The 17,597-nt window shown below is 41.9% G+C and overlaps 1 protein-coding gene across 1 annotated transcript in view; it reads right to left on the bottom strand.

Moving 5' to 3' along the window:
* RCAN2 (regulator of calcineurin 2) overlaps positions 1-17,238 on the bottom strand; it is an 84,368-nt gene extending 67,130 nt beyond the window's left edge. Inside the window, exons 1-2 of the mRNA XM_030945964.1 lie at positions 17,159-17,238; positions 9,302-9,528 (exon numbers count right to left, since the gene is read on the bottom strand). Of these exons, the coding sequence (XP_030801824.1) occupies positions 9,302-9,526 (225 nt within the window). The 5' untranslated portion in view covers positions 9,527-9,528; positions 17,159-17,238. The remainder of the gene's footprint in view (positions 1-9,301; positions 9,529-17,158) is intronic.
* Between the last annotated feature and the right edge of the window lie 359 nt (positions 17,239-17,597).

Below are 17,597 nucleotides of genomic sequence, written 5' to 3'. Positions count from 1 at the left end.
CACCTCCATTAGCCATTAGTTTATTAATTGCATTTAACTCTTGCACAGTGTTAACACATATTTTGTATTAAATATTTGAGAAATTCCCTTAAATAAGTGGAAATTACAGCTGTAAATTTACTGTTTTGAATGTGATTAAACTATAAGGTTGCTTCTGTAAATGCAATGTCTTTGTGCATTGCTAATGAAGGCTGACCTTCACTCAGCAGCCTTTTCCTTGGGCCAGAAAACTGATATCAGAACTTGTGGTTGGATTAGGACCTCTGATGCTATTAAAATAAAGAACAGCTGTTGCCCTAACCACATTAGAATGGCTTTACTGCACTTTTTGATTACTATCAGCTAGAAAAACAGGATTTTTGTTGACTTCAGAGTGACAGTTTGCTGGAGGGAGAAGGGCAAAACTGTGTTTGATTATTAGCAGATATTTGCTGATAAGAACTACTTAGTGGGACAAACCAAAGACTCTTCTATAAACTACATAAAGGCAGCTTTTCCCTTTGGGAGCTGTAGCTCTTGCTTGTGTCAGCAGATACCAGAAGGGTTGACTTCTTCCTTTAATATGCAATGTGCCAGCATCAGTTTCAATGAGGCCCAAGGAAGTTCCTGCAGAGTTCATGGCTGTGCTTTATTCCAAGTGTGACCTGCTTTCTTATCTTGGCTTTTATTGCTTTATAAAAACATGCCATGACTTAGATTGCCAGACAAGAAAAAAAAAAAGGGGAAAAAAATCCAAACAGGAGTAACACTGCTCAAGAATAACAAGTATCAACAGTTACAATAAATCTTCTCATCCCAGAAAAAATATATCCTGCTATCATCCTGGAGAAGAAAGGTTCAATATTCTGTGCCCATGCAGTCAAACTCCAGTATTTTCAAGAAGGATAATCAGAAGGAAAACACTACCAACACCAAAACTCAGTCAGCAGAAGTTCCTGGCTGAAGCCCCGTTCCAGCTAACCCTGGTGGAGATCAGAGGAAAGCCACATCAGCCTCAGCGTTCCAGGCCAGATCCAACTTCCTCAAAGATCAAAAGGCATTTGAGTCCAGGAATTTAGTTCAACCTATTACAGGAGACAGACAACTGCCAAGTGGAATCTTAACCTAAATTTGTACAGTGTTTAGGAATATCTAAATCAGACCTACCCACAGTTAATCCTACAGTGACCACTGTGCTGGAGAAAGGAGTAATTAAGAGGATGATTTTTTTACTGACTTACACACAAGACTTTGCAATTCCCTGTGGCTCCCAGAGCCTGTTTACTCATGTCATAACTGAAGGCCCTCATAAACCTTGGCAGGGATTTACTAACACCTTTGGTAAAATGTCTAATTATTCAAAAGTCTGTATTTTAGTAGAACTGGTAAGAAAATTATATTCCTGTTAAAAAAAAGGAAATACCCTGAATGGTCCTTTCCCAGGAAAGATTTCCCACCCATCCTGGTTTGAGATAACACATTCCCTCTAGACTGCAGAGTACAACACAGCCACAGAAAGCCAACACTGGAAGAATTTTTCCATAGTTGCTCTTAAGGAAAAAAGTACGTTTCCAAATTTAAAAAGCAGACAGTAACTGCTGTCTTGTGTGTTCTGGAAAGAACATTAATCAGGTTATTTTTGTAATTTACAAACAACTAGTATAGTTAAATGCTTTGAAGCACTACTTCAGATTTCAGCTGCAAGGAATACAGGCCTACCTTTAACCCAGTTGGTTTTTTGCCAGGCACGTTCTCCCATCGAAACAGGGGCATTTGTGCTACCAAGAACACTGTGCATGGATGGGAAAATAACCTCAAGTACTGTAACAATTATTAGACAGCATCCACATGACACACAGTGGCCTTTCTGACCCAGAAATACTTGTTACTAACTTTTTGATTGGTTGAGGAGTTTTTTTTGTTTAAAAAGAAGACAACACAAGCAGCACCACAAAAACACCAAACCACATTTTCAGAGCAGAATATTGATGCAATTGAGGAATATTCAGAGCTGGGTAATTCCTGCTTGCTAACCGCATAATCTCCAGAACAACCCAAGAGAAGATGGAAGGAATGCCTAAACTACACTGACAAGTCCTTACAGCTCCTTTGGAAATTCTGCAGATCACCTCAGAGGAAATTACCATCAGACCCTATATACATACATAAATGCAAGTTGTCTTGTTAAGAGCTACAATAACAGCCTTAAATCATCTCCTTATAAATATGCATTGACATTTTGAATATGCAAAACACATCAATCAAAATTAACTCATTTTCTGCCTCTGAACCACAATGAATACTCAACAGATCCCAAATGTCAGTGAAGGTGAACTTCCCTACTTCCCCTTCTCCAGTAAAACCTCAGCTCCTTATGGTTATGGACCTAAGGAGTTCCAGACACTGAGATGCTTTGTGGATCCTACTGCCAGTCATGTTTAGAGAGTTCACATGCTACAGTACATCCAACTTCATGAAGTTACGGCTTTTCTTGTTGGAGCTCCTCAACAGAACTCACACCTGACCTGTGAGCAAAGCACAGGAACAACAGCTACAGGGAGGAGCTGTGACACCACATCCCATTCCATGTGCCAACACAGAGCTGGATAACAAGGTCCAGCAGCTACACCATGGGGTGAAAGGGAGGTTTATGAATGACAAATGCAGAATCAGAATAGTTTGAGTTGGAAGGGATCTAAAAAGATGATCTAGTTCCAGTCCCTGCCATGGTGTCCCATGGGCAGGGACACCTTCCACTAGACAAGGCTGCTCCAAACTCCAACCAAGTTGGCCTTGAACACTTCTAGGGGTGGGGCATTCACATCTCTTGGAAACCTGTGCCAGGGCCTCATCACTCTCACAGTAAAGAATTTCTTCTTAATATCTAATGTCAACCCACTCTCCCTTTGGTTTAAGGCCATTTGAAGGCTAAATATCAACAGCTTCTTGAGAGAGAATGTGCATAATGAGGCTGAAAAAATCGGGCTTACCACTCCAGCAGTCAGATGGCATATCAGATGCAGAGCACGGAAGACCACAGGTGTTTTCAGACAAAACACTGTATTGCTCAGAGATGGTTCATAGGAAAAGTATTTTAAATTAGTTACAGAAAAAAAGTGCAATAGAAAGTGAACTCCAGAGTGCACATGTCTTAATGCAAGAACAGCCCCCTAAAGCTTTATTTTAGTGCTTCCAAAAGTGCATACAAAAAAAGCAGTGCTTGGCTGTCTGCAAACAAGCACCCAGGGAAAAGTGCAAAATAGGATTCCCAGGGGGCAGCTGTGATTCATGAAGGACACTGCTCCTGCAGCCACTCTTTGCAAGCTCTCTGTATTTTCATTTTATTAGATGCACAGACAGAGCATAGCAAAGAAACACTTCCATTTTCACAGAATGACAGGGAATAACACTCATCCCATTTAAAAAGCAAGACAAAGAAAAGTAGGTAGACTCCACAGCATGAGGCACAGTCTGTTTCAAGCAGCAGCTTCTGATAATGTTATCATATCAACCACCACCAACCTTAAAAGGTAGAAAAACTGAAAGTAAAACAAAGCAACAGCAAGTGTACCAGGAAGGCAAAGTGAAGCCTGCATTCCTTTCCAGCCTTGGAGCCTGACTTCATCTTTGCTAGGGTGACCTTCCACTGCATCCAGGCTTGAATACTAATATTAGACTAAAAAGAAGTGTGCCACCCTCTAAATATAATGATGACTCAACACCTAGAGGCTTCAGTGACGTAATATGAACAAAGAGATTCTGACTTCACAATCTAGATGCTTAAAACTCAAGTCAAAAGGAACAGATTTTCCTTCCCCTGCAGACACACATCCTGCCTAGAGCCTCCCAGAGCATCATCTTGAATCAGCCTGTATGAAAAGGGAACTGAAGAAACATTTCACACATGGCAGCAGACACACTGACTCCACTTTGTTTAAAAGGAGCACTGAACAGACACATTTCAATTACCTGCTTCAGTCAAAGCAGAAAGTTTCAGTTCCAGAATTAACATATAAAAGTTAAAGACAACACAGCACACCAGCGAGCAGTCCAGTATCTTTCACTGAACCTTAAAAATAAAAATAGCAGCACAAAAATGGACTTGGTTGAGAAATCTGAATGCAAGTACAAAGGGAAAAAAGCCTTTACAAGTAAGGCTACAATGAGCTCTTAAAGCATCACTCTTGGACAAATATTTCAGCACCCACCTGAGGGAGCCTGAAATATTTTTCAGGATCCAAGTTCAATAATACATATTAAAAAATAAAGTCAGAGGAAGTTTAACAGAGGCTTCTCCAGTAAGAGCAAGCAATCATCCAATATATGTAAATAAAGTTGTAATGTGAAAGAATCCCTCATGAAAATAGTAATTGTTTTCATAGTAAAGTCCTTCTATTAAAATAGGATTATCTTTTCCATTGGCTTGTTAGTTTGACTTTTCTCCTTCCTACTCCACCCCACCTCCATTAAGCTCACGATTCAGCAAATGCATTTTTAATCACCTTCACTCCCCAGTCTTGCATTCCCACCCTGGCCCTCTGCATCAGAAGAATTAGTATACACTTCAAGAAGTGTTCACAGAATCACAGATTGGAGGAGGTTGGAAAGGACCTCTGAGGGTCAACCTTTCCAACACACCCCAGGCTCAAGCAGGGTCAGCTTGAGCTCAGTTACCCAGGACCATGTCCAGACAGCACAGAGTATCTCCATGGGGAGAGAGAGACTGCACCACCTCCCTGGGCACCCTGTGGTAGCACTGCCACAGTAAAAAATGTTTCCTGATGTTGAGGGAATCTCCTGGGTTTCAGTTGATGCCTGTGGCCTCTGCTGCTGGCACCACTGAAGAGAGTCTGGATGAGCCCTGTTTGCACCCTGCCTTCAGGGGTTCACACACACTGCTCAGATCCACCTGAGCCTGCTCCAGCTCAACAGGCACAGCTCCCTTGGCCTTTCTTCAGAGCAGACAGGCTCCCATCCCTTCATCCCTGTGACCTCCCTCCAGTATGTCTACGTCTTCCTCATGCTGGAAACATTTGATCAGTATTTTCTCATGCAGAAATAACAATATATCTCCTATTGGCTTAGATTACATTGGCAAGAAAAAGCACTTGGTGGACTTTGGCTATCACTGCCTAGGCAGCTTCACCATAACTAAAATGCTCAGAAACTGATGAATCATTCTTTATCTGAAATAAAACCATCAAGTTTAACTGGTGCGCCTTCCAATTTGAGCCAAAAGAATGGTAAAAAAAGGAGCATGCAGCTTCTAAAATGCTTGAGGAAACACATCCTTCCCTCATGAAAACATATTCTAATAATGAATATTATTAGCTTCGTGTAAGTGTCTCCTGAGGCACTACAGCATCTGAAGAAACCATCCTAAGAGACAAAGATGCTTCACTTTGACAGTGTGTTTACCAGCCCCAGCCTGAAGGAAGTTGGAGTCACAGAACAGAAAGGTTGGTTTTACAAACGGTGATACATGCATAACAAAAGCACAACAAAAGAGTTACCAGCAGAGTTTAAGGGCTATGGGTAGCAATTAATTGCTGAAACACTCAAATGCTCACCCTCAGAAGTTATCAGAGTCATGGCCTTTGGCTCACCAACACACTTGCTTTATCAGGAAAGCTAAAAGGAGCAGCACCTCCCATTCAGTCACACTACCAGCCAAAAATAAGTCTCAATTTTGCCATATCGTGCTCACACATAAATAGTCCCATCAATGTGACAAAACCCAGGGTTAAAGGTGTAATTTTATTTTTTGCTTCTTTACAGTAAGATTTCCATGACCCAACCAAGTCAGTGCTGTACACTCCAAAACACCAAATTAATCTGCCCCTATCATTAACAGCTTTATGCCAAAACAAGTGATCAGAACACAGGACAGTGACAGGGGCACAACCAAATGTGATCTCAGCTTAGCAACGGATTATCCTGTCGGATAATCTTCTCCACACCTTTGTTGGATTTTAGGAACTAAAAAGCTCTGTATTTCGAGCACACTGTAAAGAAGGCACAATTTCATTTTCCATAGGAGAAAGGCTGTCCATGATGGGAGTGGAGATAAGCAAAGCCACCTCCCCTCAGCTGTAGCAAGCTGCCATCCTTCTGAAGCTGCTAAAACATCCTGCACAAATCCTTAAATGCCCATAGTATGGACCCAGTTATCTGGGGCATTCTCCTGATCCAAGCACACATTTCTTTCCAGGAACACAGCCTGGAAGGTAGGAAATATTTTTTGACCAGATGCTCTGTTACTGAAGCAAGGTCAGTTGTAGGTAGCATTAATCTATATTCCCCTTTTCTTCAGTGTTTCAGGGCAGTCAGTTCCAAGCAGCTTCCTTGAAGCCGAATGGTAAACTCATCTTCAGATCCCAGAGTCCACAACTCTTCAGGCTCAGCATAGTGAGACCTCAGGGTGCCAGCCAAGAGAAAACCCAAGCCTGTGTCTTTCCCTGCAAAGGACACGGCCTTCAGCTGCCAGAATTCCTCACCTTGAGAGAATGAACATCCAAACTCAGGCTCCCTGCAGGTGCCATCATTGCTTTTGACAAGAGACTGAATCCTTTCTAAGATGGATTGTAGATGCACAGCACTGGTGAAAGGGTATTTCTGACACAGGACTCAGAACAAACTAAATCAGCTTATCCCCAGCACAGGTGTACGTGCTGCCAGGAGCTGCTGCAAGTCCACATTCCAGCACAATCTGGAATTTACCCTGTATCTGATACAAAGGAGTTAAATGCCTTCCAATTAAAACCTGTCTTTAGCGAGTGCATTGCTTAGATATTAGTGTGCTAGAAGTTTGATCTTGACATTTCAGCCCCTTGGACACCTCAGATAATGCAACTTTAGAACTGACAGGGTAACTTCTTTACTTTAATATTGTTCCATGCTAAAGCCACTGAGAACTTTCCACACCAAATCAAACCAGCCATTTACAATGAGGGGCTTCTCTGGCTTTCTTTACTAGCTCACTTGTAACTTCCAATCATACATTCACTTTACTCCTAAAAGTGCAGGTCAAGAGTAAAAGTCAAAATTACATTACAAAAAGCTTTACTTTTTGCAGAATGAACACCACAACTAAACAATTTTAGATATAACCAGTACTATAGTACATACTTTTTAGAAGCTTAGTGTACCACTACATATCCTTTGGGTCAATATATAATTGAAGATATGGCTGTTAGCACCATTTATGAATAGTGATCATGTGAGATTTTAAAATTTAGCTTAGCAACTTCACAATATTTTTATTTTGAATTCATGTGTGCTCTTATCTTGCAGCAACAGTTATTAATAGAAAGGATTATGGATATTAATCTACTGGAAACACAAGAACATGTTCTACAGGAATAATAAAAACCATCATCAACTCCCCAGGTTCTTGGATTTAATGAGAAATATGAAGGTAATCCCATCTTGTTAAATAGAGACTTAGAGAAGTAAGCACTTACCTGCAAACCAAGCTTCAACCCTCAGCAGGCACAGGGCGTTCACAGACCCACGTGGCACAGAACATCCACCTCCACAACCCAGCTGCTATTCTTAAGACACATCCTTAAGTCCTGCAAGTCTTTGGGGATTGCTATCCCACATACTTACATAATCACCCATTCCATTTTCTAACTAAGCCATCAGCTAAATACCAGAATGCAGCTCTCAAAAGGGAAAGCTCAGGAGCAAGTGGGGATAGAATCTCTGCAGAGTAAACAGAGAGATTCTCTACTTCCAGGTGGGCTTCTGTTTTCTCCCTTTAAAACTGGACTTTCAGACCCCTTCAACTTTAGTCAAGCTCATTACCAGATGGTGAGAAAATTCTGGAAAATGGCAGAATGTAATTGCAAGATGCTTATTAGCAAAAGGCCTGTTCAATAAAATAGGGAACTGGTTTTCAAAATTTCAATTTAGAGCGTAGAATTTGTAATATCTAACTGCCCATTTTAAAGCTCATATTGCAGCACTAATCTATATTACTCAAACACACACAAGACATTATTACAGAAGACAAAAATGCCTAAAAAACTAAACCCAAATAATTCCACTTTTACAGCCTCACCAGACATCACTTTCAGTACCTTTAACATGGAGCCTGAATCCTTAGAAATCTTATTTTATTCCTCTTTTATCTGGAAATCCCCCCACTAAAAAGTCTTTGTCCATTCTGGCCAGGTCTGGTCTCAATGATTTTGTAGTTTTATGTGGGTACCTCAGACAGTTTCAGGCAAAACCCACTGTACCACTGCCAGCTTGTTTCTGATTTGAAAATTCTGAACAGGACACACAAGTAGCTAGAGATGTGCCTATAACAATTAGCTCAGACTCATTCCATCAGACAACAAAGCCCCAAGCTATCAGTTTTATATTCCTGAAGTCTCAGTCAGAAATAGTACTAGACTAAGAAACAGGAACTGAATGCTTCCTACAAGAGTTGGTTTTTTGTTATTATTATTATCTTAAGACCATGTTGTTCTCAATATTGTTTTAGATTAACTGCAGAGTTCAAAATATTTTCATGAAGTTTCTCATGTGTTTTTATCTAGAAAATCTGAAGTGAATGACAGTGAGAACACAGTATTACAGATAACTTAAAACACACCAGACCTTATCTCTCTTCTCTACAAGTACATGAAAGGAAGTTGGAGTGAGGCAGGTGGTGGTCTCTTATCCAAATTAGCAATCAGTAAGACATAAGGAAAAGGTCTCAAGGCATGCCAGGGGAGGTTTAGCTTGGATATTAGGAAAAAATCATCCACCGAAAGGGTTGTCAAGCATTGGAACAGGCTGCCCAGAGAAGGGGTTGAGTCACCAGCCCTGGAGGAGTTTAAAAGATGTGTACATGTGGCACTTGGGGACACAGTTTAGTGGTGGGTGTGGCAGTGCAGGGCTAATGGTTGGACTCAATCTTAAAGGTCTTTGCCAACCTAAGGACTCTCTAATTCTGTGAGAAAATACAGAAAGGCAGCCTCCCATCTCAGTGATCTGTGATCAGCAAGCAGGAGCAGCAATCACATGTTTGACTTTGCTACTCCCACCATCCCTGCAGCCAAGGTTGCCATGAAGACACAAACCTCCATTTCAGTATTCTGCAAATCTCAACAAAAGAAAAACATTTTTGTTGACCTCAGCTGACAAAAAGGCTTTTAAGCTCTTGAAATAAACGTCAAAGCAGAATGCTGCTGTCACCTTAGAAAGAAGTCATATTTGTGATCAAGTTTCTTTACATGAAACTGATGAAACTGTTTCACTGACAGCAATAAACAGATATAAAGCATAGGTTTCTCCTGCAGGGAAAAGCTGGAAACAGACACTGTACCTTACTGTCCTCATCCTCAAACACGGACTGGTGAACATTACAGGCGAAGAGAGAATTTGGGAGATCATTGAAATCGATTATTTCATGAAAATCTTCCTCTGCAAAACATCTCTTCAGGCCGTTGTCTCCATTGATAGAGTAGAGTAGGAACCGTCCTCCATCCTCTGGGATGCAGCCATACTGGCCAAGGCCCCGCATTCCAAAGAAGTAAGACTCTCCCCTCATCCCTGGCAGCACAGAGAAGATAAGACCACACAGTTACACAACGTATTTAAATGTTCCACATCCACAAGGTAACCCAGGGATTCTTAAGACTGGGGGCTCTGTTTGTACAAAGTAAATTTCACAGTATTTCAAAGCAACAATTGGCCTCTGACACAGGGCACTGAGACCAGTCTCACCAAGGTTCAAACAGGGGCTTTAACTTCATTTATTAGCACAGAAAAGGCCTAAACATACCAGTACAAGCTTCTGAACACAAGCAGAAGAGACATTACTTAAGGGCCCCTTGCCCTATGAGAAAACACTATGCTGTATTTGGGTTTAAAAGAACCATGTTTGTTACTGGGAAGGCTGCTGGTGCTTCTGAGTCTGCAGCCAACTCAGGAAGCGTAATGCTCACGGTAAGAAGAACTTAGAAAATAACTTTGAAATTTAAACCAGGCTTCAAGAAAAAAAAAAAAAAAAAAAAAAAGACCCTTATGGAAAGGAGCATGAACACAGCATCATCAAAAACCAGTACAACCAAGACACATCTCTGCTACACAGAACACAGCCAATTTTTTCTACAGTTTAAGTACAGAACTTAGGCTGGTTTTCAAAGCCCATTAGCAATTTCTTTGCATCTGAATCACACCAGGCAGCAAATAAAGTTAAGGGAAGAGTGGACTTAGGATGACTTTCAGGAATGTCCTGCTGATTTTGGAGCCTTTATCCCAAATGCATCAGTAGAGAAGGGTAATTTTAAGGCACACAAAATGATGGGCACACATAAAGAGCCCATACATTAAATGGTATCACTACTGCTGTTATGAGAGAAAGCTTCATGCCAGCCAAGGGGAGTAAGTCAAGGTCCAATTAATGATCAGTGTGTTAATTAGTATTTAATCAGGTATTTAGCAGTCCTTAGTAGACATCAACTTACTGCATCTAGAGAGCCCCAGAGAATTAACTAGAAATTCACTGGATAATAATCTATTCCCTTTTATTTGTTTCTTTCAATAACAATATGCAATCATTAGCTGCTTTTCCTCCTAGCACAAGCATTTAGAGTTACATAAATTCAGTGTGCTCATCTGTTCTGCTCTGCCCTTGCTCTCTTGCATACTTGCTATTCTCTATAAATAGCTGTAAATATTAGCTCAAACACACTATATAGAACTGCTGTCCAAAATTAAACCATATGGGTTTATTACACTTAATCTCAGTAAAGCTAAATTATGAAGCTAATTTGCCATGGCTGTGCCTTTCATATAACCTCTGCTCTGAAATGAGATTTGGATGATGACAGAGCACATCATTCCATAACATAAGGTTATGGAAATATCAGTAATTGTTATTGCTGGAGTCTCAGGGCTAATGACAGAAGTTCTCAAGTACACAAGCTGAAGCCATGCTCAAAAGTACTGTGTTAACCTGAGGATGGGTTTTCAGGCTAGCAAATACACACTCTGCTTTCAGCAGCTCAGCCCAATACTAGCACAACTACCTCCAACTCATTTCAGTTTAGAAATTAAATTCTAAATTCTGATTGGAAAGAGGAAGCCTGAACAAATGGCAGAAGAGATGGCTACAAGTCCAGCAGTACATGTTAGTGTAGGACAGCTCACCCTCACAGCAACATTGCCTCTGGTATTTGAACCAACTCACTTAAGCTTTGTGTTACTGCACATTTCATGGTAAACACGTCCAGGGAAATTCCTCAAATTCCTCATAGCAGCCAGAAACTCCACATCAAAATGCAGTATTTTCTCTAGCAAAAAGCTTTAATAAATCATCTTCTCCAAAAACAATCATCTCTAAGCATGTCTGTCATCATGTCTAGCTTGTGTCATTAGGTTTATGGAAATGAACCTCAAGCCCAGTGTTACAAAACACAATTTACATGGCAGAGCAGACTTGTGCCAGGCTGTGGGAAGAATTTCATTTCATTTCAACAGGCAAACAATGTGCAGCCAGGGAAGACAGTGACCATCTGAGAGTTACACTGGACATGCTAAAGTTGTAGAAATCTGGATTATAATGTTAAAGCTAACAAGTTTCATACCTCTTTCCCCAAGGCATAACAAGGCTAATTGTGCAGAGAAGCAAAGAATCTCAATTAAGAAAGAAGTCAGAAGTCTACAGGCTTCCTCACTAAACAGTTGTTTATTTTTCTCTCCTGGGAGAGCCATATTATAAGTACTACATAGGAAAGCTTTTAAGTTAGGAATTCAGCAAAACCACTATGACAAACAGCAAAACAGAACAGGATTTTAAATTACAACCATGAAGCTCAGGTTTTTAACCAATAACAAAATGAACATATGCTGCAGCAGCCAGGATGAGAAATTAATAAATATTTACATCATGTGGCAGTAGTCTTGCTCTGCTAGAGCTCTTGGATAGGAAAAACTTGATTCTTTTTTTTCCAGCCAATTATTGAGACATTTTTGCCCAGTGGGACTTGGGTATTGACCAAGTCTTTTGAAGAAAGTCACTGTCTCACAGGCTTGTGGCCAGCTCTTATCCCAGACTTGTAGGTGTCTGTGCCTGCACAGGCATCTTCTACTCTTAAGATACACCCAGAGTCCTGATTAGTGTTCCCTCCAATAGTAAGTTAACTTACACCTGATTCTTAAATCCTCTGCCCAATTTATGATGGCATGGTTAAGAACACCTGTATGGGGTAACTGTTGTTTCACAGGTTCTCCTTTGCCATGCACTGCACCACAGAAAGCACCACAGTTAAAACAGAAACCTCACTAGGAAAATACATACATGTTCCCCAAGAGAAATAAACTGTCTATGAGCCTGAGCTGAATGATAATCAGAAGGGACAAACATACCTGAATCAACATTTGTTAGCAGACTTCAATCAGAAGTTATCCCTAGGCGTAAGCTGGAAATCTTACGTTTTTCCAATCTTACATTTTATTATGAATAATGTTACACATACAAACATTTACATATATATATATATGTAAAAAATCATAACTACATATCCTTTATTATGTCTGTCAAACCTGAAGGCTCAGCTATCATGTTGTTGGTAGTGTTTTGGGGCTTCTTTGAAATTATTTAGCCACTTGAGGCAGTCCTCTGACAAAAAAAAAAATCTCTTTCCAATTATTCAACTAATTTAGAATAAAAGAATTTACATTTCAAATCCCTTAAAACAATTAACTCTAAGTCATGCATCATATTTCCATATAAAATAAGCCAAATTAAAAATAATCTATTATGCTACAATAATACAATCACTGGATCACATTCCCATATATGTTAAAGCTCCTTTCACAACTTCTGAGAAAATTAGTTAATGTCATCCCCTTAGGATCCTTTTTATATTAAAAAAAACCAACCAAAAAAACCCTCACATAACAGTCACTTACCTTCTTTTAAATGCAATGAATTCAAATCAAGTTATGCATTTGCTTCTCCCCTCCCAAGTCAGATTTTACAAATACTTAAGATACCAGAAGTTGCCATACAAAATTTTAAAAAAGGGGGCAATGTCATTAAAAAAATCATACACTAATATAGGCACTATCCAGAACCAGTATTTATGCTAAATTATCCAAAATCTTACCTGGGATCACGACAGCTAACTCTGTCAGGATTGTTCCCCTGAAAAGTCTGAGACACTGAGGCAGATTCAAACCTGAGCCAAACAACTTCAAGGAACCTCCAGCTAAAGCTGAGCACTTGTCACATCCATTTATTCCCTTTATTTAAAGCCCGTCTGAATGTTATCTGTGTTATTTCTGAATTTCATGTAAGGTTTGGACCCTTAACTTTAATACATCCTGTGGAACGAGAACCTCAAGAGTGCTGCACTTTTAACCCTTGGAGAACCACAGCAGCCACTTCCCTCCCAGACCCAACACATCACTTCACTCTGACGTGGGTTACTTTAAATTTCTCCTCCTGACGTCCAGGTGTGCAAAGGTTTCTAATTTGGGATGGCTCCAAACACAAGGCAAACACCTTCCCACTGGCACAGGTCATGTCAGTGTTCAGCACTGGAGACACTGTGACCAAAATCTCTGTAGAGATTCCAAGTGGGAGCTCAGTGTTCATTCTGTTACCTCACTATTTTTAGACACAGTACACCTCTAATTAAAATTAACAGAGGCCAGCAGAAAATTATATTCACTGGAAAACAGCAGCAGCTCACTGAAGTTTCTCTTTGAAAAATTACACTTATTTAGTATAAAACTGAAAGGGTAAAGATGTACATCTTCTCATGAAGTCAGATCCCTGCAATGCCAAAACCTTCAGCTGAAATTGTATTGAATGAAGACAATTTGAGGACATGAAGTGTCTGAATGGACCAATGCCTTCTATATCACTGAGCATTTATAGATGTATCCACTGTTTTTATGGAAACTAATAAGGCATTTCTTTGGTGAACATTTCCCTGTCTCCAGAGTTTTTAAAAAGAATCCCTGAGGGACATCAAGAAACAGGCACATATCTCTTGAAATCACTAGGAAACTTAACTTTTTTTATTAAACACTGCTTGCCATGACAAACAACATGACTAAAAATAGAATAAAGCAAACAAAATGTTACAAATAGAAGCTTTAAATATAATCACTATAAACTACAAGTATTATTGAGTCCTGAGTGCAAACCCGGAAGCCGTAATCTGCAGGAATTTAAGAAAATTTGGAGGAAAAAAACAAAAAAAGAAAAGTTGCAGTTGCTTTTGTAGAAGGGGTCCAGGAAAAGTGTAGGGATTCCATCTTGGCTCCTACTGAAAAAAAAAAAGCCCCAAAAAAGCATTTTTTACCGTAATTCAAAGGCAGGGGAGAGACAGGAGGGGGGAAATCAAACCCAGTGAATAAGATCTTACTGCAAGAATAATTTTTTTACTTAAAATATTCACTGACTTTACAGTAGCAGAGCCACCAATTTCAGTGGTGTCAGCCTAGGGCTGCATCTCCTGCTGAATCCAACTGGCCCCACACAGAAGGCTCTGTCAGAAAGCACAAATGTATCAGGGAAGGTCACAGAGTAACTTACTGGAATTTCATTCCACTCTGCACAATGAACACTAGAGATGAGCATTACTTTTAATGGTGCTAATTCTTCACTGTGGAAAGCTCCTATGGACTTAAATAGAGGCTTTTTACTTAATTAGAAAGAGCAGAACTGGACCTCACATGACAGGATTAATGAACCTTTGCAGCCTCAAAAGCAACAAGGACTACAGTGACCCCCTCCCACAGCCTTCACCCTGATCTCCCACCTGGGCAAATTCCCTTACAGGAATCAAAATTATCAGTACAGGGAAGTCCACTCACATTTGAGCCCCAGTTTGGTTAGCACCACACAAAAATAGTGCCAATCTCCACTTTTCCTCTTACAAAAGTGCCAGATAGGAGGAAGAGGATTTTAATTTTTTTTTTTCTAAATGCTAACTGGTGCAAATCCCAAATGTTCTAATCCTTTCCATTGACATTCTAGCCGCATTAAATTTAGCTGAGACTTGGGAACTATTTTTGGAAGCTTTTAACATCCAAAGGGACTATTCAGTTTTATTCCTCTAAAGCAGGACTGGTCAGCTCAAGCAGTCCAAGACATGCACATCACACTGAAGGTTCAGCTGTGCCTCCCATGCCAGGGATGTATCCTGAGACCACAAAGGGACTCTGGCATTGCCTTGCTAAGCACCTGCATCTCCAGCACTGGATAAAACAATCCAGGAGGCACTGGTGAACTCAAACAAGCCAAAATTCCAGTGCCACTGCACAAAAGGAAGGAGATACCTTGGAGCAGCCAGTGCCAGGTGTGAAGATTCCCTGTGCTGTTCTTAAAGTCAAGAAGCTGAGCTTCAATCGGTTGGGCACTACAGTAACCATGGCAACATTAAGGTATTCAAAGAACCAAGAAAAAAAAAAACAGAAAAACCCTCCCCAAACACAAAGAAACCAGAACAAGCCTCCTGATCACCTTCACTTGGCCTCTATGCTAATCTATTTAAAGCAAGCCCGTTTCATAAGGGGCACACAGCATTAGAGCGTCACCGGCCTTCAGCCAGAGCTGTCACCTCACACAGGGGTCACTGGAACACTCGTTCAGCAGCCCTCCAGCCTGGAACCTGAAATTCAGAACTGTGCCCCAAATCTCACCCAGAGCTACCTGCAGCAGGAGCCATTCACAGGGCTTAACTCCTAGAAAACAATGATGACTTGGAACAACATTTCAAAGTTTCCTCCTCTAAAAGGATTTCCTGCTAGTACAATCAAGTAATTTATAAATTATTTAATTAATTACTCCAATGCAATGACAAACATTTTCAACACAATCAATGACAAACCAAGCTACTGAATCTGAACACAAACTACAATACTTGGAAGGGGACAGACAAACTGAATCACACACCTGACAACTTCTTGGAAGTTTAAGGAGGACAGGACAGATAGGTAGCAAAGACAGTTAACAGAGATGATCATCTACAGAAAATCTTCTTCTGTCCTTGTTTACTGAGATGTCTTGGCAGTTTTCTGTAATGTTTGACATTCTCACAGTATTCAGACTTCCATCTGTACAAGCATGATGGGCAACCATATAATTTAGCTTCACTGCAAGATAAATGCAGCAGTTTCTCAACACCAATCATATATTTTCATAGAACAGCAGTTTTCCTTTTCATCAGGGACGGGTCTTTTAGCTAGTTAGACATACTCTAACTTGCTAAAAGACTAAACCATTTCCAAGGGCAAAACTTGAAAGACAAAGACAGAAGCTGGTGTAAAGTATAACCCCTGATTAAACTACAATTCTCATTTATATGATTTCTTTCAGCTGTATAAACTTATCATACATTTGTTTTTAGGAACATTCATTAAACACCAAACTCAAGAAATAAAGGAACAGAATATTTTAAACAGGTACAAAAGAATATAGGAGAGGTGAGGGGGAAAAAAAAACCAAACTAGCAAGTTTGGAGAGCTATCTATTACATAAATGATACTGGCTTGGGATCACGGCATCAAAGAATGGTTTGGGTTGGAAGGGATATTAAAAACCATTCTCGTTCCAACCCCCTGCCATGCGCAGGAACACCTTCCACTATGCCAGGCTGCTCCAAGCTCCACGCAAGCTGGCCTTGGACACTTCCAGGGATGGGGTACTCACATTTTTTCCGGGCAACCTCTGCCAGTGCCTCACTAACCTCACAGTAAAGAACTTATTCCTAATATCTAATCTAAACCAACCTTCCTTCACTTCAAAGCCCCTTCATTCCCCCTCGGCTACAGCGGCCAAGTTTAAAGCATCCCAAGAAAAGCCTCTCTCTCTCTGAGGGCTCCCGGCGCAGCCCTGCCCGGAGCAGCCCGAGCGCCCGGTCCGGGTCTGCATCGACCCCGACCAGCTCCCAGCACGGCCGCAAACCCCCTTCCCACTTCCCCATCCCTCCTCACAATCTCCTCCGCATCCCACCGGGGGAGACACCGGCCCCGGCCCCAATCCCTCCCGAGGGGCGGCCGCGGGCTCGCCGCGCATCCCCCGAGAGCCGCCGGGGGAAGGAGCCCCGAGGGCAGCGCGGCGCCGGGGCAGGACCGCGGGGCGGTTGCATAACCCAGGTCTGCCGGACAGCGCTGCGGCCACGCAGGGAAGGAGCCCCTGGGGAGGTGGCCGTGCCCTTACCTGCGGCTGGCTCGCTCGCTCGCTCGCCCTTCCTTTCCCTGCCCGCCCGGAGTCCGCCTCACACCGCGCCCAACTCTCCCTCAGAGCACCCCGCGCCCGCCCGCGCCGCGCCCGCCAAGGTGGAGGACGGGGCGGCCCAATCAGCAACGCCCCCGCCTAAACAGGCAGGAGGCGCTACCAATGAGAACGGGAGGAGCGTTCTGGTCCCGCCTCCCACACTCCCGGCCGCGCCCCCAGCTCCCACGGCGACCCTCCGGGAATCGGTGACCGGCGGGGCCCGTGAGGGGACCGAGGACAGAGGAGAGGGCACGGGGCATGTACGGGGACAGATGAGTGGGGCCAGGCGAGCCGGGCAGGGATGTGTGGGGACAAGGGATGACCGAGGACCAGTGGCAGGTGTGTGGGGACAGGTGAGAGGGACACAGGGCAGTGAGGGGAC

This window comes from Camarhynchus parvulus, chromosome 3 (assembly GCF_901933205.1).
Source record: "Camarhynchus parvulus chromosome 3, STF_HiC, whole genome shotgun sequence".
In the NCBI taxonomy this organism is placed as follows: Eukaryota; Metazoa; Chordata; class Aves; order Passeriformes; family Thraupidae; genus Camarhynchus; species Camarhynchus parvulus.
The sequence above is the reverse complement of the archived record's forward strand: the minus strand, read 5'-3'. Positions and strand labels throughout refer to the sequence as shown.